At 36.8% G+C, this 27,093-nt stretch overlaps 1 protein-coding gene across 5 annotated transcripts in view; it reads right to left on the bottom strand.

Moving 5' to 3' along the window:
- The window catches only part of Asah2 (N-acylsphingosine amidohydrolase 2), an 84,299-nt gene that overhangs the window by 15,821 nt on the left and 41,385 nt on the right, over window positions 1-27,093 (bottom strand). For all 5 annotated transcript variants that reach the window (XM_074078843.1, XM_074078840.1, XM_074078841.1 and 2 more), the window contains exons 9-17: window positions 20,197-20,317; window positions 18,666-18,791; window positions 15,173-15,259; window positions 12,521-12,625; window positions 12,326-12,407; window positions 2,621-2,736; window positions 1,475-1,569; window positions 624-663; window positions 120-215 (exon numbers count right to left, since the gene is read on the bottom strand). In XM_074078843.1, coding sequence (XP_073934944.1) covers window positions 120-215; window positions 624-663; window positions 1,475-1,569; window positions 2,621-2,736; window positions 12,326-12,407; window positions 12,521-12,625; window positions 15,173-15,259; window positions 18,666-18,791; window positions 20,197-20,317 — 868 coding nt within the window. The remainder of the gene's footprint in view (window positions 1-119; window positions 216-623; window positions 664-1,474; window positions 1,570-2,620; window positions 2,737-12,325; window positions 12,408-12,520; window positions 12,626-15,172; window positions 15,260-18,665; window positions 18,792-20,196; window positions 20,318-27,093) is intronic.

Raw genomic sequence — 27,093 nt, 5'->3', positions numbered from 1 at the left:
CATTCTTCCATATTCCCACCTAAACAAAATCATCTCTCAAAAGAAACATGATTGAAGGAGTTGAGAAAGTCCACACTTGACACAGCAATTCGAGTAAATGTGAGAACTTTTCACTTTACCTGGTATTCTTCATAAGTGGTAATGTAATGTGAATAAACATTACATAGACCTGAAATAACAACAGTCATATTCTTCATCCCATATGATGCAAATTCCTAGGAGGGAGAAGTGGAGCCTCGTAAAATTATTCTTCACTTTAAAGTTATTATCATTCTAGTTATAGATAAGGTACAATAATTCTGTGAATGGTTAGCATAAATGTCTCTTATAACAAAATTCTCCCCGATGATCAAAACCACCAAGGAATACAGAGACATCAAAGAATCTTTTATTTCAGTTGGAAAAGCCAATGGGTCTATGAATATCTTAATGATCACATTGGCAAACATAGAATTTTCCAGTCATCTTACAAGCTCCTGAAACTAATGGCTAGAGATCATCTTGAAATTAATGGGTGGTCAGCATAAAAAAGAATAATTTAAAAGATATAAAATCATAGGGGTAGGGAATTCTTTTCCCTTCAAATATAAATGTGTAGATATTTTATTTCATATTTAACTTACTGCTTGAACTGCCTCTCGAAGTCTTCGTCCAGACATGGTCCTGAATCAAGAAAAGAGAATTATGTGATGTTTTACTATTTAGAATATATGATAGTATTCAGAAAGACTTGTAGTAAAAGCTAAAAATCTACCCTGGCTCATCACATAATAGTAAAATATGGGGGAACTCAATGATGATACAAAGCTAAAGTAGGATGGGGTTTTGTTTTGTTTTTGTGAGGGGGTTGTGTTTTTGGTTTTTGTTGTTTTTTTTTTTTTCCCAGTACTGGGGCTTGAACTCAGGGTCTCACACTTGCTATGCAGGCACTCTACCACTTTACCACTTGAGCCATTCCACTAGCCCTTTCTTGTTTTGGATATTTTCAAGATAGGGTCTGGCAAAGTATTTTCCCAGGATGACTTCAAACCATGATCCTCCTGATCTCCGCCTCCCGAGTAGCTAGGATTACAGGTATGAGCCACTGGTGCCCAGCCAGACTGTTGTTTTTTTTTTTTTTAACTAGCTTCAAAGAAAATCCTAAACTAACAGCAATTTGACCAAAGAAGGGAAACAGAATGAGTGAGTATCACTGGTAAAATATCATCATCATTTCTATTCATTTACTGAACAAACTATATCAGCTGCATTCTATGTTAATGAGAGTTGTGGCAGGAAGAAAGTGTACCTGCTACACTTCTATGTGAAAGATTCTTCAGTAGCCCCCACTAAAAGAGGGTAGAAATGTTTATCACTGTTGCTAAACAGTATAATGGATATGAAGCAGTTAGTGCACAATCATTTTCCTATAAGAATTAATTCCAATGGAAACACACAATGAACAAATCTTTAAGAAATAAAAAGAAGAACTTACGTTAACTCCCCAGGGATAGCAGCTATGGCCAAGGACCCAAGAATAATAATCTGAACATCAACAATATCTGGATGCCAGGGATGAGGTCTTGATAGCTACAACCCCAAAATAAGAAAATTTTGTTAAGTGTATTCTTCTTTCTATGCTCAACAGACATATGGGTCCATACTCTCCTTTATTAAAGGATTTGTATTTGTATTTGAAGCTAGTTTGTTTTTATCCCATCTAGGATTTACTTCTAATTTATGATGCAGCATTAAACATACTGTTTGGGTGCATATGTCCTGGTCATATATGTGAATCTCAAATGTAACTGCTACAGTAACCCAGAAGTTTTTAGTAGATTTGTCATTGTGGAATAACAGTACATAGCAGATAAGCAAGGGTTCTTCAGAGTGCCGTTGGTGACTGGCCTTACCCATGATGAATAAGTAATGCTATTTGGAATAGTTTACACTGATAGCACTTTGTCCTAATGATACTTTAAATTTATAGTTCCCTAGTCTTGTCTTATCTTCCAAAGTTTCTCCAAGAGAATCTATCTTTTTCCATAATTGGATTATATAGAGTCTATCTCTCCATTACTTCCTTTCCCTTCTTTCATCTCCCTTAAGAACTTTAATAGAATATTAGAAAAAATCTATTTTTAAAATGTTTCTACTTCAACAATCCATGTTTCTATAAATATTGGAATGATCTTTCACCTCTCAAAGTGTAAAAATACATAATCTAAAGACGTGTTGAAAGAAAATTGCTTTAGTTAATGATGTTGCCTAAAGAGTAAAATAATTGATATACAAGCACGTCTTTTTACATGACTTAGATGTTTTCCTCTGTAAGAAATTCTGCCCTCCTGACGCCAACATAAATAAAGTCTGAGAAGTATTAATCTTATTCTACCTTTCTGACTATTCCAACTATCTCATTTATTTATCATAACTATAATAAGGTAAATCAGTATATTTAATAATCATAATCTTCCTTAGAGCTCCACTTGTAGCATTCATATTACTATTAAAAATGTTCTGTGAGAATAGCTAAATAAAATATTTTATGTCAACAGGCATCTACCATTCATTTTTTGATAGCTCACAAATTAAAAAATGACAATCCACCAATTTTACTATGATAATGAAAATGCCTTACCTCTCCAGTGTGGAGAAGGATTGGCTTTGGTTTATGACATTCTTTGATTTCATCAGATGGACTACCCAGGATCTGGTCCCGAAGTGTGTCCCAAAATGGATCTCCTTCTGTCGTCCCTATTTAGGAGTGGTATGGTTAGCATGGCTCCTTGAACTACCCCTTTGAAAAAAGTCATTATTTAGGAAAAGGGGAACAGGTACTAGAGAAAAGGTTAGTTCAAGAAGAATTAACCTAGAAGGTAACACCCATGCACAGGAAATCAATGTGAGTCAATGCACTGTATAGCTATCCTTATCTCAACCAGCAAAAACCCTTGTTCCTTCCTATTATTGCTTATACTCTCTCTACAACAAAATTAGAAATAAGGGCAAAATAGTTTCTGTTGGGTATTGGGGGCGGGGAGAGGGAGGGGGCGGACTGGGTGGTAAGGGAGGGGGTGGGGGCGGGGGGGGAGAAATGAACCAAGCCTTGTATGCACATATGAATAATAAAAGAAAAAGGAAAAAAAATGAATATTTAGTCAGCACCTACTCTGTGCCAAGTACTGCACTAAGAGCTTACCATACAGTGTTGAACATAAATCATCAAAATAAAAATGATCCTTTCAGTAACCTCTCTGAAATGTTTTAGGAAACCTAATTCTAAAATTGTTGTGAATTCACATATGCCAGAAAGCAGACACCAGTGACATTGGCTGGGGATGTCCAGCATATACTCCACATGACCACCAACACAACATAGGCAAGTTTTACATTCTGGAGCCCTTCCTTCTCTTCCACACAAACCTGGCCTTTTACACGGGTTTCCTTCCAACCTTCATTTGTGGCCATGACAGATGCTGTTTTTACCTGATTTTACTGTACGTGTGGTTTATATTAGCGGTACATCCTCAGACTCTGCTCCATCTAGCTTATTGCAAGGGACATTTCCCCAAACACATATTACCTAGCTAATGAGGGTCAACCAAAGGACTCTATCACAGCTAGTCTTCCCTCCTACATACAGTACCTCTAGAAACCACAAGACATAGTGTTGAATGTCTTGGCCCTCACTCTTCCACTGTTAAGAAATTAATGGGGCTTTCATTTAGAAATTCTCCTTCTGAGAAGCTGAAGAAAAATTTCTAATAAAAAATCCTTATAGACACAAATTTTTCATCATAGGACTGTTAGAGTAGTAAATATCCAATAATTACAGGCAAATGGCTAAGTATGTAAACTCACATGAAATATCATACCATTACTGATTAGATTGTAAAGCAAAACAGTGATATTAATATGAATACAAAACAGTGTTGAGATAAATATTATACATAATAACAATATATTCAGATGAGAAAAAGATGAAGAAAAATAACCAAAATATTCAGAGTTGTTTAAAGAGTCATAGGTGGTATTTTTCTTTTCTGTTAGTATAAATATTATAATAAAAGGCAGATTTCTATCCATTCTTTCAGCTATAACAATTTTGACACATTTTTGTGATTAGTAGACATACAATTTCAAGTATAGGTTGAATGTGAAGAGCACAACAAACTTAAGGTGGAAATCTGCCTGCATGGTACAATCTTGGCTATTTTAATGCTCTCTGCTTTAATTTCTCATCTATAGAATGAGGAAAATGAAGAAATTCATCTTGCAAGGTTGTCAGTAAGATTATTGCACATGGAAGGAAGTCTGTAAGCATTCCACTTACAGACAATGATGCAATCATTCATTCATTTCTCCACTTACTCATTCCCCATGTGTTCATTAAACCCTGCCTCAGTGCAAGGTGCTATTGTAGGTGTTTTTAATTAAAAAGGCAAATTAGATGGTTAAAAAAAAAAAGAAAAAAGTCATTATTTAGAAGAATGTACAAAAATCCTTCTAGAAGTTTCAGAGATTTTATTAAGGTTGTTTTTCAATGATTTTAAATACTTTGAATAATAGAGGAGGCAGAATTTCCTGTGCATCACAAAATAATAGCAGCTATTTAATTAGACCTTCAATGTATATGAGAGAATAACTTAGTACATTTTCTTCGATATCCTCAAAATTCTGCTTCTATTGACCTTATTTAAGTTGTAAATAAAATCATTTTAATTAACAGTAAATTTGTGAGCTAAATCACTTTTTCTTATTATAAAAACTAAAAATGACCCCTTCAAGTTGTAATACCAGTTGTGGTCTTTAAAGAACCCTTTCTGAATTCTCATTCAAACAAGACACACACACACACACACACACACACACACACACACACACAGAGCAGTAAAACAAAAGCAAGCTTAAATAAGTAATATGGGGAAAAGGAGTTTTGATAACTATAAAAACATACGAAGTCAGAATTTATAAACCATCAGGAAATAGATAGATCAATTTAAAACATTTTGTACCTAATAGCAGAGCACCAAATACTTTAACTAAAACTGACAGAAATGAAGGGAGCAATAAGAAATTCAACAATAACAGCAAAACTTTCAATAATGAATAGAACAACTCTGCAGATCAACAGGGAAGTAGAAAGGTTGAACATTACCAGAAACCATCTAGATCTAAATGACAACCTATAAAACACTCCATCTATTGACAGCAAAATCCACATTCTTCTCAAGTATGCATGGAATATTACCCAGAATACACTATGTGCACGCCATAAAACAAAACTTAATAACATTTAAATAGTAAAAAAAATGATACAATGTATGTTTTCCAACCACATTGGAATGAAATTAGACATAAATTAATATGGAAAAAATTAGCAAAAGACAGGTGTGGTGGTTAATGCTTGTAATTCCAGCACTCAGGAGGTAGAGACAGGAAAACTGCAAGTTTGTGATTAGCCTGAACTATATACTAAGAGCCCTGTCTTAAAAAACACTGGGGAAACTCAGATGTGGAAATTAAGTAGCATGATCATAAATAAGATGATCACATAGAGTGCTTGCCTCACAAGCATGAGGCCTTGGGTTTAATTATAAGCACTGTTAAAAAAATGAAAATGGAAAAAAAAGATATTGAAAATACTTTGTGATAAGTGAAAAATTAGATATAGCATATCAAAATTTATGGTATTCAGTGATAGCAGACTCAGTGGAAATTTTGTAGCTGTAATTCCCCAAATTAAGAGCTCAAATTAGTAAATTAACTTCTATCCAGGCGCTGGTGGCTCACCTGTAATCCTAGCTACTTGGGACTCTGAGATCAAGAGGGTCAGGGTTCAAGGTCAGCCTGTACAAATAGTTTATGAGACCCCCCATCTCCAAAATAACCAGAGCAAAATGAACTGAAGTATGCCTCAAAAGGCAGAACACCTACTTTGCAAGCATGAAGCCCTGAGTTCAAGCCCTAGCTCCATCAAATAATAATAATTTCTGCCTTAATATGCTGGAAAAGAAGAGTAAATCAAACCTAAGTCAGGCAATAAGAAAGAAATAATGAAGATAAAAGAGGAAATTAATTAAATAGGGCATAGAGAAAAATCAATGAAATCAAAAGCTGGTTCTTTGAAAAGGTCAACAAAACTGACAAACCTTTGAGTAGACTGACCAAGAAAAAAGAGATAGAAATTAAAAGAATCAGAAATTAAAAGAGATACTACTACTGAATTTAAAAAAATTTTAAAAATTATAAAGGACAACTATGAGTAAGTATGTGCCATTAAATTAGATAACTTAGATGAAACAGATAAGTTTCTAGAAAGACACAAACTACCAAAACTGACTCAAAAAGAAATAGGCCATCTAAACAGGCCTATAAAAATAGAGAATTCATAATACTTAAAAACTGCCTGCAAAGAATAGCTTGGCTCACATGGCTTCACTGTTCAATTCTATCAAACACAGAGGATTAACACCAACTCTTTACACAAACTCTTTAAAAAATAGAAAAAGGAATACTTCCTAAATCATTCTATAAGGCCAATGTTACTCTGAAACAACACGTGAATATATCATAAGAAAAGTACACATCAATGTCTTTTATATATGGACACAAAAATCCACAAAAAATACTAGCAAAATAAATACAGTAGCATATAAAAACCATTAACATTATGACCAGCAAGAATTTTTCCCAGAAATGCCAGGTTGACTGAATATCCAAAAAATTGATTAAAGGAGGGGCAGGGTGATATGGCAAATTAGAAGCATTCTTCGTTTTGACTTCAAGAATGAGAAGATTCAGGTGACAAAGAAAAGGTTATATTCCAAAGACAGGAAAAGAGGAAGAACATCAGGAATCACACAGGAGGTGGTAGGACAGCAGAAAAGTAGAGAGAAGCAGAGCATCAGAGAAAAGCAGCCAATAGTTCCAAGCCCCGTCCCTGTTCCCTGGGAGGGGGAGGGAAACTGAAGATGTAGTCATAGGGTAGACTAGATGGCCCTGGTGACAGACTGGCAATTCTAGCTACATAATAATCCCATACTCCTCCCCCACTCCCAAGTCTTAAACCCAATGCAGGGATTTGGTGAGACAGTAATTGCTCTGGTGCAGAAGGCTAGACTTGATGAAGAAAGACATTCTGTTGCTCCCTCATCTCAGAGCTACAATACCATCCTGAAAGAAGACCTCTTTTTTAGAGACTTGAGATACTTTACCAAAAAACTGATCTGGTTGATACTTTATGTGTCAAAATTGCAGGACACAAGATCAACATACAAAAATCAGTGACCTTTCTATACAGCAATTACTAACAGGTTAAGAAAGAAATCAGAAAAACATTCACAATAATCTCAAAGATTTTTTTAAAAAAATTAAATTCTTAGGAATAAACCTAAGGAGGTAGAAGACTTCTACAATGAAAACTATAAAACTTAGAAGAAAGAAATTGAAGAAGACACTAGAAGGTACAAATACCTCCCATGTTCATGAATGGGCACAGTAAATGTTGTGAAAATGGCTATGCTATTGAGCAATCTACAGATTCAGTGTAATCCCCATGAAAATTTTCAATGTTACGTTTCACAGAAATAGAAAAATCCATCCTCACGTTCATATGAAAGCACAAAAGAACCTGAGTATCCAAAGCAATCCCCAGAAAAAAGAGCAACACTGGAGGTTGCTCTTTTTTGAAATATCTTATTTCAAATTATACTACAGTGCCATAGTAACAAAAAAATAGCATAGTCCTCATACAAAAACTTACTTGTAGACCAATGAAATTGAATAAAATATCAAGATATAAGCCCACAGAGGTACAGCCATCTGATTTTTTGATAAACACACAAAAAACTTACATTGGGGGAAAGACAGCCTCTTCAACAAATGGTATTGGGAAAATCAGATATCCACTTGTAGAAGAATAAAATTAGATCTCTCACCCTGTACAAAAATCAATTCAAAATGGATCAAAGACCTTAGTGTAAGACCTGAAACTATGAGTCTACTACAGCAAAACAGTACAAACTTTGAAGATACAGATATAAGCAATGGCCTTTTGACTAGGACTCCAATTGCTCAGGAAGTAAGAGCAAGAATTGTAAATGGGATTACCTCCAATTAAAAAGTTTCCACACAGCAAAGGAAACAATTATCAAAATCAAGAGACAACCTAGAGAAAGGGAGAAAAATCTTTGCCAGCTATTCTTCAAAGGATAATTTCCAGAATATCTGAAGAGTTGCAAAAATTAAACAACAAAAGAACACATAATCCAATTAATAACTGGGCAAAAGAAACTGATAGTTCTGAAAATAAGGGGTACAAAGAGGGATACTTCACACCCATGTTTATCACAACCTTATTCACAATAGCCAAATGGTGGAATCAGCCTAGGTGCCGAAAGACCAATGAATAGATAAAGAAAATGGGGAAGAATGAAATTATGCTATTTGCAGGAAAATGGATGGAACTGGAGATCATGATATTGAGTAAAATATGCTAAGCTCAAAAGCCATAGATAGCAGGTTTTTACTCATATGTATAATCTAAGTCTAAAATGATAAAAAATAACAATAATAATGGGACTTGAATACAAAATATACACTGTATGGGGGGTTTAACGGGAGGGGGAGGGGAAATGGAAAGGGCACAGGGAGGTGAAAAGGATCAAAACACGTCACTTACATATGTATGGAGATAGCATAAAGAAACTCACCAAATACTGTTTTTAAAAGAGAGGGAGTTAAGGGAATATAATAGAGGGGTGACCTTGCTCAAATACACTGTATGCATATAGGGAATTTTCACATGAAATACCCTTGTACTATTAATAAATCCTAAGCTTAAAAAAGAAATAGTTTTTTAAAAGTAAATATACTACCCCCCCAAAAAAAAGAAGTATAAATGGCTAATAAACACATGAGGAAACATTCAACATCCTTGACCATAAAGGAAAAGCAAATCAAAGCTACACTGAGATTTCATCTCACCCTAGTCAGAATGGCAATCAACAAGAAAACAAGAAATACTGGTGAGGATGCAGGAAAAAGGACACACCATACACTGTAGTGGGAATGTAAATTAGTGCAAACACTAAGGAAAGCAGTATGGACGTTCCTCAAAAAACTAAAAACACAACTGCCATGTGACCCTCTGTACCACGTATCTGAAGGAGTGTAAGTCAGCACACAAAGCATGCACACCCATGTTTCTAGCAGCACTATTCATAATAGCCAAGCTGTGGAATCAGCCTAGGTGTCCATCAACTGATGAATGGATAAAAAAAATGTGGCATATATGCACAATGGAATATTATTCAGCCATAAAGAAGAATGAAATTATGTCATTTACAGGAAAATGTATAAAACTGGAGATCACCATGCTAAATGAAATAACACAGACTGAGAAAGACAAATATCACAAATCTCTCTCTCATAAATAGAATCTATATCTAAAAAAATGAATGATATGAGTGTAAAAAAGGGGAAATATTTGAGGGTCGGAATCAGTGGTGGGGGAAGGCAGAAAGCAAAGGGGGTGGAATATGATCTAAATAGCTCATATGCATATATGAATGTAGAATAAAGGTTTCATTATTCTAAAAATTGTTTTAAAGCTGAGCACAGTGGCTCAAGCCTGCAATCCTAATTACTCAGGGGGTGAGATTAGAAGGATCATGGTTCAAGGCCATGCTAGGCGAAAAAGTTCACAAGACCCCATCTTAACCAATAAAAAGCTGGGCACAGTGGCATACACCTGTCATCCCATTTATGCGGAAGGAGTAAATAGGAGAATGGTGGTCCAAGCTGGCCTGGGCATAAAAGCAAAACCTTATCTCAAAAGTAACCAAAGCAAAAAGGGCTAGGGGCATGGCTCAAGTGACAGAGCATCTGCTGAGCAAGCCTGGACCCCTGAGTTCAAAACCCAATACCACCAAAAATATTCATTTTGAAAGGGGGGAGACAGATAAGAAAGAGTAATAGAAGCAGTGAGTGATCAAGATATACTGTACGCATGTGGGGAACATCGCAATGAAACCCCTTTATTTAATTAATATGCACTAATAAAAAGTAAGGCAGTGAGTAACTGGAAAAAATAAAACAAAAATAATTAATTTATGTAATAAACTAATAGAATTTTTAAAAATCATATGAGCATCTCAATAAACAGAAAAAACATTTGAACAAAACCTATACCACTTTATGATAACTCTCAACAAACTTAGGAATACAAGGAGACGTCCTCAACCTGATAAAGAGCATCTATTAAAAACTCACAGTTTTTAACATCATGCTTAATGATGAATGTATGAACACTTTCCCTGCTGTCAGGAACAGTACAAAATGTCTACTCTTGCCACTTCAACTCAACATTGTGCTGGAGAGGCCAGCCAGGACATTGAGGGAAGAAAAATAAAAAAAAGTCATCCGGATTAGAGAGAAAGAATAAAACTATTTCTATTTGCTGATAATACAATCTCTAAGTCGCTCATTTAAAAAAATATATTAAAACTAATTAATGAATCCACCCAAGTTGAAAAATACAGGCCAATATATCAAATCAATTACATATCTACACACTGGCAATGAAAAATCCAAAAATGAAATTAAGAAAACAATTTCATCCGCTGTGGCACCAAAAATAATAAAACACTTAAAAATAAATGTAGCAAAATAAGTATAAAACTAATACACTGAAAACTATAAACATAGTTGAAAGAAATTAAGGAAAATCTAAATGAATGGAAAAATACTCATGCTTCTGGATTAGAGACTTAACATGGTGAAGATGACCACATTCCTCAAATTAATCAATGGGATCCCAAACAGAATCCCACCTGACTTCTTTATACAAATTTATAAGCTGATGATAACATTTATGTGGAATTGTAAGGACTGAGAATAGTCAAAACAATCTTGAAAACAAACAACAAAGTAAAAGGCCTTATAAATGCCAAAGCAAACAGTGACCAAGACAGGGATCTTGGAATGAGGAGAGACTAAGGGAATTGAGACTTCGGAAATAAAGCCATGTGCATATGCTCAACTGATTTTTAATAGCTGTGCCAATGGGTAAGAATAGCCTCTTTCAATGAATGGTGCTGGGATAACTGGAAGCCATATGTGAAAGAATGGAGGCAGGCACTTCCTTTATGCAGTTATAAGAATTAACTTAAAATGCATCAGAGACCTAAGTTTAAGAGCTAAAACGGTAAAGCCTTTAGAAGGAAATATGGATAAGTTTTCACAACATCTGATTTGGTAAAAAAGATTCTTAGGTATGACGCCAAACCATGAGTACAAAAGAAAATTAATTTGGACTTCATAAAATTAAAAGATTCTGGACTTCAAAGAACACAATAAAGTAAAGAGACAACCCAAAGAATGGGAGAAAATGTTTTCATGTACATGTCTGACAAAGGACTTGTATACAGAGCATATAACAAACTCTTATAGCTCAATAATAAAAAGATAAAACCCAAACTTAAAAATGAGGAAATTGTGTCAATAGACATTTCTCCCAGGAAAATATATAAATGCCCAATAAGCACATGAAAAGATGCTTGAAGCTGGGTGCTGGTTAAAGTTTGCAAGACTATTTCAACAGAAATAGTTATCCCAGCAACGGTGAGAAGAGGAAAATAAGAGGATCGAAGCCCAGGCAAAAACCTAGATTCTATCCCCAAAATAGCCAAAACAAAGGGGCTAGAGGTATGGCTCAAGTGGTAGATCACCTGCCCTGTAAGTGCAAAGCCCTGAGTTCAAACCCCAATACCATCAAAAAAAAAGAAGCTTATGTCTGACATAATCACCAGGAACATGCAAATCAAAACCACAATGCAATGTCACTCTGTGCTCACTAAGATGGCAATAACGAATGTATCAGAAGACAGTGGGGTACATTGTACACATGTATGGAAATAACAAAAACTCCTGCAGAACTATCATCTACTAATAAAAACTTTTTTTAAAGGTGAAAAAAGAATAAATCATTATAAAATAAACTCATTAAATCCAATAATTAAATTCATCACATTGAAATGCAGAGAGAATTTGTCTCTAATTATATTTGAATTAACAGAAAGCTAGGACTGGAGGTGTGGTTCAAACGGTAGAACACCTACCTTGCAAGCACAAAGCCCTGAGTTCAAAGTGTAGTACTGCTCTCTCTCCCAAAATACAGCAAAGTTACACTAGATCCCTGAGGATTATGGGTTGGCATGTACAAGCCTGGAAAACCTAGACTTCTGAGTTTAGAAATAAAACTGGTAAATGTGCTGGCTACAGTTCCGCCTAATTAGGGAACAGAGCCCCAAAGCTTGAGAACCATCTGCTTTCACCTCACCCTGTGTAATATTGAGGCCTGAAGCTCCATCAATGGTGCCGGCTGCAAAACTGTAGCCCAGTGCTGGTTTACACGTTTTCACCTACAGGAGAGATGTGAAAAAGCAGAACAGAAACAAAGAAACAGAAGTTAAGCTGCAAATAATAATGTGATCCCCTGTGCTCTGTGTCACCCCTGTGGCCTGGCAGTACTCACTGTGTGTGTGGAGTTGAGCTGAATTGTCACATCTGTCATATTCACCCACTGGTGAGCTGCTGTCACAGGTCCAGTCACCTCCTGGGAGGCTGAGGTATACAGTTCCTAGAAAACCCACGCAGGCTTACTGTCCCGAGGAAGCAGATGAAGTGGAATGAATATAGCCTGCACTACCACGGTGCCCCCACTGGACACAGCATCCCCCAGCAACAACACACTTCTGTTTTGCTGGCTGCGTGGGATTTTAGTTGCTGCCCTCATGCTTATCTCAGGCAAGCCAGTTGCTTCACCGAAGCTTAAAGGCTTTAGGACCGTTGACCTGTGCCTACTCCCCACAAATATCAAATTCTAATGGTATACGCTGTGACAAAAATGCCCAATCTCACTTGAAAGAAGGCCAAGAAATGTTTGCACTTGGTAGGCAGGTGCTTTGCTGCTTGTGTCACATCCCCAGTTCTTTTGCTTTGAGTTTGTTTCTCAGAGAGGGTCTCACTAACTTTTCCCAAGCCAGCCTGGGAGGTGGTCCTCCCATCTCCTTCTGTCGAGTAGCAGGTATTACAGATGTGCATTCCTACTGGGGCAGGAAGGCAGGGAGGGGGAAGGGAGATTAATGAGTGCTACAGGGAAACCAAGGAAAACCAGAGTTGGGGAACGTTACTGAGAGACCAGAGAAGGGTCACCTCGCCCCCAACCCCCCCCCCGTAGCCAATGAAATAACATGTGATTATGTATGAGGGTACCAAGCTGTACCCTCCTCCCACCTCCCCATTTCTGTAACCTGCTCTATATGGTATATAACGAAAGCCACCTTTACTCTTGGGGCTCAGTCTTTGGACCCGAGTCCACTGAGTCACTGCCAGGTTGCTTAATAAACTTGCTTTCCAAAAGCTTTGGTGACCTCTCAGTCTCTGTCTGAGCCCTCCTGCAACACTACATCTGGCTGGTCAAGAAAATTCAAGATGCGGAGGAGTGGGCCAAGCACTTCCTTTGCCAGAGTGAGAATGCATCCCAGATAGTATTCTTTCAGAGTTTTCCTCTCAGGATTCAGGTCCTCTGACAGGGCCAGAGTCAAGGTGTCAAGAAATTGCCTGAAACACTAGGCCCCACCTACTTATCAGCAACCCCAGTCGCAATTTTCCCTTTGGTGTTTTTGTTTTTTAATATACGGTCAATGGATGCTTTTCAAATCTTATAGGAAATGGAAATCAAAGGCATTTGGGAACATTGGCCTGACACCCAACTCACATCCACACTGTCCCAATCCTTTTTTCCACAGTGACATGTGAGCTCTGGAGATAAGTGGCAGGAGTCAGCTGCAGCATGCCTCTCCTGATTAAGAGGGAAGTTGTGCCTTGCTGAGAAAAGGATCCAGAATGTGAGACAGATCTCCACAGCTCCAAGCACAGGAAGATAACAACATTTCTAACACCAAAGTGTGCCATAGGCACATATCCTAAATAGAATCTGTTAATTTGGAGTAATCCACTGATAATTTCACTGTAATTAAGAAGAAACTGCAGCAATGAGGCTGGCTGCTGCTACCAATTTCGCATTTGATGTTTTCTAAAAGCACTTTTGTTCTTCCTTAATTGCCCCCTGAAGTATTTTAGAACTCTGGGAGTAAATTATTTACTTGAACACATGCATACACGACAAAGGTATCTGAAAACAGAAAGGATTTAACTCTCTATATCAGAGATGTGTCATTCAGAGGTCATCCTTTATATTTTTCCTCAGAAATCTGTCCCCATAGAAGCTGATATAACACATAGGGGCAAAATGGAAGATAAAATTTAGAAAAGGGAAGAAGGTAGAACAATTCATAGTAATCTCATTGCAAATCAGATTCTCTCTTCATCTCAAAGTCACTTTTTTAACTTTATAATTTTATTTTTGGTTTATCATGCATTAATAATATGAGGGGATTTCATGGTGACACTTCCATAAATATGTGCAGTGTACCTTAACAAGTTCACTTCCTCCATTATGTTCCTATTCCCCCTTAAAAGAAAAGAAAGGATTGGCCAGGCATGGTGGTACATATCTATAATCGTAGCTATTCAGGAGGTAGAGGTTCAGGCAAAAGTATACTTTTAGATAAGAAAGAAAGAGAGAAGGGAGAGGGAGGGATAAAGAAAGGGGGAAGGAAAGGAAAAGAAAGAGAAGGGAAGGAAAAAGGGAAAGGGAAGGAAAGGAAAGGAAAAGGAAAAAGAAATAATGGCCTTTGTCCTATTAAAGAAGCAGAGTAACTGCTGGAATCTAAGCCAGAGCTGTGCCTCTCAGCTCCATCACCAAGGACAAGCTCAGAAATGGTCAAGTGACTTTGGGCAGACAAACACCTGAGAGTCTTCTGAGAATTTGGATCAGTCTGGTCATATGAGATGCACATTATCTGAAAACTTTACTATCTATAGTCTTCTGTCCAGGCAAGCACTTTGCCTTTCTACACAATCTAAAACAGAATGTTTTCTTGATTGCTTGGTTTTCAATGTATTCCTGCAAGAAGTCTGATCCAATCAGGCAGAGATAGCTCTTGTGTGGTTCATGCCAAGTATTCCAGACTTCCTAGCATAGCCTGAGCCCTTGCTGTCTTCCTTGCAATCACCCACTTCTTAATGAACAGTGCAGTGAGCCTGAAAGCCCATAGCTTACCTTTGCTCGCTGGTATATGGTCCGTCCTATAATTTGTGTGCTTTCAATCATATCTCCTCCAGGTCCCTGAGCAACGCACATGCTAGGCTGGGACAAAAACAAGACAAGATGCATCCTTAATGAGATGAGGGATTATTTTAAGGAATGGAAAATTTCAACTGGATCTAAGCAAATAGAGTTGCTAAGCCACATTCTAGAATTTCTTTTCATAAACTCTCAATTTACAAACTAGCACAAATAAAATCATACATGGAGTTGAGGCAGTGAATGTTTGTGGAAAGTTCTGTTCTACTAACTTACTTTAAAAATTAGGAAATTGAGGTTCAGGTGAATTAAAAGATTCTTGCAGAATAGACAAGTACTTGATATCTGACCTAAGACCAGACACCAAGTCTTTTCACTTGCTGTACATCTTTCTGGTTGCTTATTCTTGCCTATGACTCTTGCTCACGATCCTAGTAAATTGAAACTCAGTTAAAATTATATTGGAAAATTTTAGCTGTCTTTCTGGGGAAAAAATGAACAAATATGGCTACATATTTTTTTTCTCACATCAGAAAAGTTTGAGATTGGTCAAACTTTTAAATATTATAAGTGGGATAAAAAAATACTAAAAGGAAATATAGGTGAATATATTTTATAGTCTTAGGGTACGGAAGACCCTGCTGAAGATAATAAAGAACAGTCTTAACAAATATGAGAACATTTTAATGAAAGACAACTGATAAACTGGGGTGGATTTTTGCACTGTTTATGAAAGATATACTAAGGGCTGAATGCATTAGGAATGTATAAAATTCAATAGGAAAAATTACCTCATATATCCAAAAGAGATGAACTCATTACAATGGTTTCATACACTGCTATTCATAATAACCAACGTATGGAATTAACCACAATGGCCATCAGTGGATGGTTGAATAAGAAAAATGTGGTAACCACACAACGGAGTATTATTTGGTGATTTAAAAAGAATGAAATCCTATCATTACAGCAACATGATAGAACTGGAAGGTCACTACGTTAAGTGAAATGAGCCAGGCACTCAAAGACATGTTCCCATTCATCGGTGGAAACTAAAACATTGATCTCATAGAAGAATGGGGTGGAATATTGCTCACCAAAGTCTGAGAGAGGCAGGTAAAGGACACCAAAACATGGTTTAGATAGGAAGAATTAGTTCTGGTTTTCCATAGCACAGTAGGGTAACCATCGGTTACGATAATCTGTGATATATTTCAAAATAATTGCAAGAGTATGAAGTTCCCAACATACAAAGTTATTGATGTTTGAGGAGTTGAAGTGCTTATTACCCTGTTTGATCATTATACATCGTATACATCCATCAAAATATTATAATGTACCCCTTAAAGATGTACAAACACTAGGTCTCAATTTTTAAAAAGTCAGATGCAGTGATTCACACCTGTAATCACAGCTACCTGGGAGGTGGAAACAGGAGGATCACAGTTTGAAGCCAACCTAGGCAAAAAGAGTTAGCAAGATCCTATCTCAAAACACAAGCTGGGTGTGGTGGCACATATCTGTAATCCCAGCTGCACAGGAAGCATAGGCAGGAGGATCACAGTTGGAGGCCAGTTTGAACAAAAAGTTTGCAACCCTATTTGCAACCTATTTGAAAAATAACTAAAGCCAAAAGGGCTGAGGGCATGGCTCAAGTTGTAGAGTGCTCAAGCACAAGGAAGGAAGAAAGTAAGATACTCATCAGTAGAGGATGAGTTAACTAAATTATGGTACTCAAAACTAACAATTTAGAGCATATTTATTGGAAGTAAGGAAGCAGGTCAGAGAATAGGATTACACTGTGATCTCAGGTGTGTGAAAGTGTACATGTACACGTGATGACAGATAAAGGCCTTCTAGAAAATTGTTCATGGTGTGAGGGAAGCCAATTCAACCTGCGAATCTTCTTGTAATTTTCTTTTGATTATAAAAGTAAAGTCTGCTCATTGTAGAAAAGTATAAAAATGCATAAATGTAAGAATGAAACCCACCAAGAATAGGCCCCAAAAGAAAAATGAATATTAACAATTCTGGATGTTTCACTTCTTACTATAACACGTTTTGAAAAGCTGTAATTGTAATGAATGTGCAATATCAATCTTGCTTTTCTTACTCAACACTACATTATGAGTTTTTCCCCCACAGTATTCAATATTCCAATGTAAGGCATTAAATTGATGCATAACACTCTATTACAAGTAAGAATAATTTCTTTAACCATCTCACCTATATATTTTGGAATTTAATAACTAACCTTAAGACTTAATGCAAATTAATAATGTGTGAAAATACTACAAATGAAGAGTGACAAAGGAAGAGTTTCTATATAGAAATACTAATATATAATACAATTATTGAAACCATATTGCTGATTGGGTGGGATTGACTAGAACAGAGTAAAGAGCCCAGAATTAGTGTGTAACAAAAGTAAAATCACCTAGCAAGTATGAGGCCCTAAGTTCAGACTCCAGTACCACCAAAAAAAAAATAACATCACCATGTGATGTGTACATGTACATAAATGGAAAAATGGTATCTGTTGAAACTTCTCCAGGAGTAGCTGATGAAGGAGAACAGTGGAGGGGTAAATTCAAGTATGATATATCTGATATATTGTGAGAACCTTTTATAAATGCCACAATGTACCCCCACCCGGCACAACAATAAAAAAGATAAAAATTTTTAAAAAGAAAGTAACATTACCAGTGGAATACACAACAAATAAGAACCCAGAAACTAGCATTTCTTGCTCAAGTCAAAGTTGAAAAACATATCTAAATGAATTTTACAAGTAAGCAGCTAAATAAATGATGGTGCATGTCTTTCAAAATTGCCACATCGATGTGGATACACACATGAAAAGATTTCTAAGGCAAATTATGTAGCAAACTAAAGTCTTAAAATCCACGAATAGGTCATAAATTTTTGTATATGAACTCACAGATAAATACATAGGAACAGGTATGAGAATAATAACTTCTGAGAAGGCCAGAAGGTAGAGGGGAAGAAGGTGAATGAGGGCTTTTAATTTTAATACTCTGTGCATCCCTGTTATTTGAATTTTATAGCAATTTTATTGTAATTTTAAGAGAAAAATAAATTTTGATGTTATATATTTTTAAAACACAATAGACTTATAATCAGTGAGAAATGTCCCAGCAAGAAGTTTTTGGTACTAACTTGAAACTTCAGCTATGCCGAGGCAAAATGTTTTAAACTCCCTAGGTTTGGGAAAGGATCCTTAATTTCTGCATTGAACTTTCCAATTAATAAAATAGAAAGCTGTAACTTCAGCTACTCAAAATGTGGAGAGTTTGGGCGGTGTTTTAAAAGAGCAAAGCAGATTCTAGAGGTAAATTGGCCAGTATATACTCAAGGACAACATATTTGCAACTTCATGATGCATGTCATTGAACATGAAGCACACGGGGAATGCAAAACAAAGATGTATCATGTCGTAATTACCTACCCCACCAATGGGACAAGTGCTATAGGCATTTTCACAAGAATCGCCCGTGTTGATGCAGCGTGGTCCAAAAACGTTGGGGGACACATCTCCTAGGTTTGATGAAGAAAAGGCTGCTACAAATGGTCCCTGCCAAAAGAAATGCACCATTACCTTTTATTCCTTCTTATTTCCTGTAATGACGCCCATTAGAAATGCAAACATTGAATCCATTCGGCAAACGATTTGTAATCATTTCCAGACAATAAAAGGAGGTTGTACATATTCTGAGAACATTTTCTGTTTTTGAAAAGGCTCACATTGCAGTCAGCATACACATTATCACTGAAAATATTCCAATTATCAACAAAATCATTTCAAGGAGGAGTGTTTCACATGAATGCTTCAAACAGAAACATTTGACCAGAAACACAGTGTATAACAACAAATTATAAAGTGCTAACCCATCAATTTAGTCTCTGGGATTTTATCTGGAGCCCAGAGATCCATTTGCCCATTAAAAATAAATGTCCTATTGGCTTAAAAAGAACAGAACAAATTCAGGCTCTCTTGTTGCAAAACTCCCACCTGCCATGTGGACCTGCCCTCTGTGTATCTTGTCTCTTTCTCTTCAACCTGATTAGAACCAAGGCAGGCATCAGCCTTGACCCAAATGGTCTATAATTCCACACAGACAGTGAGCATAAATAAGAACTTTTTTTCTTTTCCCAAAAATGCAGACTAAAGGAGAAAGCACAGACTTGCCAACAAAGGAGCCAAAACATCAGACTGAATGTTAATGGGGCTACCATATTTATAACAGAACATTCATTCTCACCAATGCGCTGGGTCTCATTCCAGCCTATATTCTGCATTTGGTGCTCACAGGCAGTGGCCAGGCAAAGCAGGCTCCTTCTTGCCACTTATCTATCAGTAGTCACAAATTTATCCATGGTTGGAGAGCTTTCTACAGTGTAAGGACTGACTTCCTGCTCCCCCCATACCCACCCTGCATGTCTGCTGTCATTAGGTGAGCTTCAAAGCTACAGAACAAATCTCATGGATTAGAGTTGTCACTGACTTAAGTTTTATTGCAAAACAAATAGAAAAAGGTCCTTGGAAGGGATTTCATCATTAAGAGGCAAGTCTGGTCCAGTGTAAAGGACTTCCTATCTGTCCTCATTCGAAGCTCTTATACTTTCAAAGCTCTTAGTACTTTTTTATCTCTGAAAACAAATATCAATATAATTTATCATATTTATGGCATAATCAAAAACTATTACGTATTACAAAAATCTCAAACTTCCTCTTCCTTATGCAACTGATCATACATACTTTATGAAGTCATCAATAAACATAGTATCTATTGCAAAGAACAAACAGATCATTACTCATTTAAATTTTTCTTTTCCTGTTTGGGAGAATGGAGAATTCTTTCTATCCAAGCATATTCATGACACTTTATTCTAGAAATTCGAAACAGTTATCCTAACTAGTGCATGAATGATAACACTCAGTGAATCAGGATGAAGCATCTAATGGCATGAATTTTCACCTGTCCAGGGAGGTATCCTCTGTTCTTCTCTTGCTCAAACAGGTAGGATGCATAGCCCATATTGTCACTATTTACAAGGTGGTTACTGTTGTTCATGCTGACTGGATGGATGGCAAACCAGCTAGAAAAGAGCAAGAAGTCCTAACTTAATAAGAGAACCAAAGACCTAGGCCATAAGTGAAGATTGACTGCTTAAGTTTTCTCCAGCAGGAAAAAACAGTTTGAATGCTAGGTATTCTACATTTAGATTCTTTCATCATCTATGACCTAAAATTACAAATCATGTACTCAAGAAATCTGATCATTAAATTAAAATACAGAACTCCATTTTCATGAATATTACATATTTTCATCATAACAATGCCAAGATTGGTCAATTACCAGATGATATACCTAAAAAATTATATATATTTAGACTTTATCCTTCAAGACAGGCACAAAAGTAGTAATTATTCATATCAATCTGATCCAATTCAATAGATATTTACTGAGGGTCAGCTATATGCTCAGCACAGAATAAATGGAGGTTCACTCATAGACTGTCACAGAAGACAGAGAAGGGAACAAATGGCCTTAATATGATGTGACAAGTGGTAGAAAAGAATAGGCAGAAAGTGTTTGGAGACCACAGATGACTAGCAATTCATTCCTAAGGGCATTCGGGGTGGGCAGAGAAGAACAAGTGTATGGAGATGTGGAGAATGTTCTGCGTAATTCTATTTGCCCTTATGTGCAGTAACACTTTAAGTTATAGAGCCATATGCTTTACAAATTGTCACTTCATTTGAACTTCGTAACACTAATAGGCTGGCTGTTTTACCTCCATCTGCATAGGTGACTCAGAGAAGCAAAAGGATGATTCACTTGTCATTGAAGATGAGGACTCAAGTCCTTGTCTTATAGCACCTTGTCTGGTGGCCTTTAAAGAATCAAACCTCCACACAGATGAAAAAGATGTTTGAAAGCAGATTAACTGGAATGCTTAAGGAAAGAGTGATGCCAGTTCATGAAGTGTGAAGCTAATTTAGGATTTTTAAGAGTTTTGTTGACTCAGTACTATAAATTTTTAAGCATTTTAGCTTACATTCCTAGTTGAGTAGCACAGTGCACAAAACTAAACACTTACTTAACGACTAAGAATGTTTTAGGGATTTAAGACCCACTTACAGGATTCAGTTCTAACTGCCTATGACAGAGGTAAATCTCAGGTGGTCAGCTCAAAGCCTACCAGGATTGGCAAGCAACATAAATGAGTTACTCTGGTTGATATACAATAGGGACTGGTATGGACTGTGAGGAACTGTAGACACTTGCAGGAGCTGCAGACCCCCACGCAGCTCCAGTAAACTATTGCCTTGGGGGAGTATAATTGGAAGATTGCCAATTTTTCTAATTTTTTCCAAAGGAGTCACAAATCCATATCTGGTGTATGTGTGTGTGGCCTTTAAAATTCTTCAAGAAGCAAATGGCATGGAAATTGAAACAAAAGCAGAATTACTACATGTTTAAAAACTTAATACACATAATCAAACAACACAGATTATGTATAGTATTTGGATTCTGTAAAAAAAAAAAAAAAAGACTGCCAGGTGCAGTGGCTCACACTTGTAATCCTAGCTACTAGGGAGGCAGAGGTCAGTAGGATCATGGTTTGAGGCCAGCCCTAGCAAAAAGTTAGCAAGACCCCATCTCAACCAATAAGCTGGGAACAGTGGCATACATCTGTTTTCTCAGATATGCAAGAGGACCCTATCTAAAAAATAAATGAAAGCAAAAAGGGCTGTTGGTATGACTCAAGTGGTAAAGTGGTTGCCTAGCAAGTGCAAAGCCCTGAGTTCAAACCCCAGACCACAAAAAAACTTTATTGATATAATCAGGAAAAACTGAACACAAACCAGGTATTAGAACATTTTAAGAAATATTTTTAATATTTTTGGTTGTGATAATTATTTATGGTTATACTTTTCTTACAAAGGAAGTCTTTATCTGATATACACTGAAATATTCATGAATGAAATGCATAATATCCAGTATTTGCCTTAAAATACTCTAGCAAAACAAGCAAGAGGGGAAGGAAGGATGAAGTGGAATGTTTGAGTATTACTGAATGATCGTTACATGGAGAATCACTGCACTAGTCACTCTAAATCAGTGTATAGTTGAAATTTTCCAAATAGCTTTTTCCTTCATGTTGGTATCCATTTCAATTTTTTAAATACAATATGTGACTAAATCACCTGTCTGTAGGCTGAATTCATCCCTGAGATGCCTACTTGTCACTATGCAAAAGTGTGGAAGTTTAAGCTGAAGCTAATCTAAGCTCATCTCTTTGAAGTTACTTGCTAGTTTTTGAATTGAAGAAAATCCTTACAGTATAAGTGGGTTTTGTTATTTGGAAGTTTTACCCTACTTAGTTCAGAAGGAAAATGTGATAATGGCCACAGTAGTCTCATATTCCCAACCAACTGATCTGATCACGCTGAAGTCAGCCAGTTTTACCCACACTGCACACTCTCCACTGCAATGCAAGGAAACCTACGGAACAATTCTCTTCATACTGAATATTTAGCGCTTATTATGTGAAGGATCTCATTTTATTCTCACAAGAGCCTTTAAGTCAGATACTACCATTATGCTCATTTTACAACTGGGGAAACTAAGCCTCAGAGGGATGAAGTGAACTGACCAAGTTCACACAGTCATAGGTCAAGAAACAGGACTATCAATCCAGATTTGTCAGACTGTGGAGAAGCTCTTGTCCACCACAAGATACTGGCTCTGTCCCTCCTCTTTCTTCACTTCCTCACTCAAGACAAATTTAGTTGAGGTAGACATTGGAAACATAAAGATGAATGAGGTATCATTTTGTTCTTGAGAAGTGCTTCAGAAAGGATGTGACATTTGAGCAGGTCTTTAAGGAAAGGTAGAAACTTGACAAAGTCCCTGCTAGAGAAGACACATTCCTAGGGAGGAAATAATGCCTGCAAAGACTGCAGATGTGAAAGGATGTATGCAGAGAATGGGTAGAGAGTCAGGTTGGCCAGAGCAGAATGGATACCAACAATGACCATGGCAGTTATATGGTTCATTCAACAAACATGAACTTATTGGGGGCTAAGGATATAATTGGTATTGTGTGAAAGCCCTTGGGACATAGAATCTCATGTGTTTGCTACCACCAGGGAAATTCCAATTATCCACACTGGTTACTGTGAGGAAAGCAAATGCTAACAATTTTGGTCCACTAACTAGACTACAGGCTTCATTTCCTATTTATTTCATCCACTTTAGAACCTTGAAAATCAATTGAACTTTTTCCCTGCAAACTACAAAAGTATTCAAAAAAGTTATTTGAATGGCAAGAAAAGACGATGTTATGCTTTTCCTCCGCTGTACAGCAACTAAAGTACTATGATAGCAGAATATTTATAAAAATATGGAGAGATTGTATCATTTTAATTTAAAATGTTGTACTTATAATTTATTTTATTGGTCAAAGATTCAAAGCAAAGTTCAAAAGAGAGGAAGGAAGCCTTAGTTAGTTTCAAAAGAAGTTCAAATACAAACATGAAAGGGTAAATATGTCCCTGATAATAAACATTTTTAAATAAGGATGATGTCATACCCAGAAGTGAAATAGGACACAGGGCTCTACTTGAGTTAGCACAATGTAATCAAGAGTATAAGGAAAGTCAAAAGATGGGGATCTTGTGCTAGTTTATCACAAGGTTGGTTAAAGTTACTGATCTCTGGTCCTAAGACTGAAAAATAACAGATTTCAGCTTTAGCTTATAAATCAATAAGCAGCACATTAATATAGAATATTATAATTGCATTTTCTACTGTGTGAGACATCTAGAGAAAAACATCTCTAGAGACTCTTCACATTCATATATTGTGGTTTTCCTACTCTGGACCAGAAAAGAAAAACTCCTTAAATATTCTAAAGCATTAGCAAGCCCTCCCCAGGTTACATTCTCTCTGAGTTCTGGCCTCTACATCCAGTGGGCAAGCTGTGCCTTACAAAGAGGTGACTGGCAAAAGGGTAAATGGGGGTTTAAATCCAGCCCCTGCTCAGCTCACCAAGCCAGGAAACTTGGTCAATCCAGAGAGAGGTGTCTTTGTAAAATTCACACAGATGGACCTATGTGCAAACTGTGGCCCTCTCCAACTTCAATGTCCACAAATATGGAAGTAGAAATGAAGTTCCATAGTTACATAGGAGTTCTTCGGGTGAATGCAATACAATAGTCCATCATGGCTTGAATAGTTTCCCCCTCCAAAAAAATTCATACCTACCCAAAACCTCAGAATGTAACTTCTTCTGAAATATGGTCTTTATAACTATAATCAAGGTAAAGATTGAATGAAATCATGCTAGTTTAGCATGGGCCCTAAATCCAATGACTGATATCCTGTAACAAGAGGAAAAACACAAAAGAGCCACTCAAAGAAGTTGGTGTGTAGATGCCAGCAGATGAGAGTGATGTGTTTACAAACCAAAGAAACCAAGGGTTGACGGCATCCTCTAGAAAGTAAGAGAGATCCAGAACGGATTCTTCCTCAGAGCGCCTGGAAGGAACCAAGTCTGCCAATGCCTTGATTTTGGACTTCTGGTCTCCTGCTCTATGAGAAGATAAATTTCTGTTGTTGTGTGATCGTGTGTGTCTTCTCTAGGAAGCTAATACAGGGGGTGTAATATTATAGTGGCTAAAAATACCAATTCTGGAGTCAGACACAAGTTACCTAAACCTATTTGAACTTCAGTGTTCATATCTATAAAGTCATGAAACAGCAGTATCTACCTCATAGCACTTGACAATTAAAAGAAGTAATGCAAGTAGAGTACTTAGCACCAAGGCTGGCTTGCACTAAGAATGGAATAAACACTCACAGTGGTAACATTGATCATGCTAATAAAGGTATAATGATTATCAACTGATGATAATAATGATAAGGAAAACATACAAAGCTTTGAGCATGAATGCATATGGTTCACAACATTAACACAGTGTTGAAATATATGGTGTGTGTGTGTGTTTGACACATGCAACACATGTATGTTATGCCATGTATAAGCATGAAATAATTAAACTAGGAAACTCTGCCTTCTTGTGGCAGAGATTTGAATGTTCATAAAATACTCTTACTCAACCATTTCCCAGTCCCACTTGCAGGGTGGGCATGGTGAGTAGTTCTACCCAGTAATATGCATGCAGAAGGACCATCCAATCTTCACAGACTATGCATAAGTGGGAAATAAGTCTTTAATGTGTTAAGCCACTGGAATTTCGTGTTCTGTCTGTTGTGCCTTTTGGTATCAGTTATTTTGATGAATGCACCTCCTTGTTGCCTTCCTCATAATTCTCTCACCCCATCCCCACTGGAAACTGCTTGGGGAATGAGAGGAAAGGAAGTTTAATCATGTTATATTTGAAGGACTGTTGAGTCCAGAGTTCTACCCAAAGGGCAACCTGATAATTAAATCAGCAGAAGCAATGAATAAAGACTAAACTGTTCAGATTAAAGAAAGACAATAAGCTACCACCTGAGCAGCCCTTCTGAAGTTACAAGTAAACCTGGTGACTGGCACCTTGAGAAGATTTCCACCATCTCTGACCACAGAAGAGATGTACATTCTCAACTAACCCTTTTGTTATCCTCAAAAATCCTGAATGAAAAAGGTCCTCTCCATAATTCCATTGGAGAGGTATCTATTTGTGTGGATTCCATTAAGTTACAGCAATCAAAATTCTTATGTCCTAAATATGGTATGAGCAAGCAATCAAGAAAAAAAAGAAAAGAAAAACAGGAAAGCACCAACAAGAGTATTTTTGTAATTCAGTCTAACAAGGAATTGAAGAAATTCAAAGGACAGTCTATTACTTGGAAGCTATTGTAAAGCATGGCATTGTAAAGCATGGCATTGTAAAGCATGGCACCGCCAAGATGGGCAACATTCAGGGAAGCAACATTCAGCTCGTGTTTACAGCAGGAGCATAAGTCAGGAAGACCTTTCCAGACTTGCTCTTTGGCAACTCATAGAAAGAGCTTTAAAATCAAAACATTCTCTTTGGCTTAGCATCCCACTTCATATATACCAGTTAAGAATTCTTACCACAATGCATTTTATGATGGCAAAACCCGTAAGCAATCTAAATAGCAAATGATTGCTGATCAGTTGAGAGAATGTGCGTATGTGAGTTATATAATACTATACAGCAATTAAAATGGTGATTAAAATACTAACTAGCCAGACTCCATGGCTCATGATGACTGTAATTCCAGCTGCTTGGAAAGCCGAGATCAGGAGCACCGTGTTCTTAACCAGCCCAGGCAAAAGTCTGTGAGACCTCCATCTCAACTGAGAACTGGGCACAGTAACATGCACCTGTCATCCCAACCTACTTGGATGGCTACAATTGGGAAGATACCAGTTCCAGGCCAGCCTTGGCAAAATAGTTTGTGAGACTCCATCTTAACTGAAAAAAGCTGGGCTTGGTAGTATGAACCTGTCACCTCAGAGACATCAGGAAGCAGAAATAGGAGGATCATAATCCAGGCTGGTCTGGGCAGAAAGCAAGAACCTATATCCAAAATAACCAGAGTGAAAAAGGCTGACGACATGACTCCCTAGCAAGTGTAATGTTCTGGGTTCACTGAAAAAAAAATACTAACTAGTATTGAAATCTGCTCACAAGGAGTTTGTAAATGAAAAAAAAAAAAAAAAAACCCTAACTGTATCTATAATAAAATCCCACTTTAAATAAAAAATTATAAATATGTTTAGGAAAAGTCTAAAGGGCTATGTAATAACATGTTAACAGAAATCAACTATAATTATCAAAATTAGCAGATGAGTATTTTAGTTTTTTAATTTTCTTATGGTTGAGTTTT

This window comes from Castor canadensis, chromosome 7 (genome assembly GCF_047511655.1).
Source record: "Castor canadensis chromosome 7, mCasCan1.hap1v2, whole genome shotgun sequence".
NCBI lineage: Eukaryota > Metazoa > Chordata > Mammalia > Rodentia > Castoridae > Castor > Castor canadensis.
This window is presented reverse-complemented; position numbering and strand designations above follow the sequence as displayed.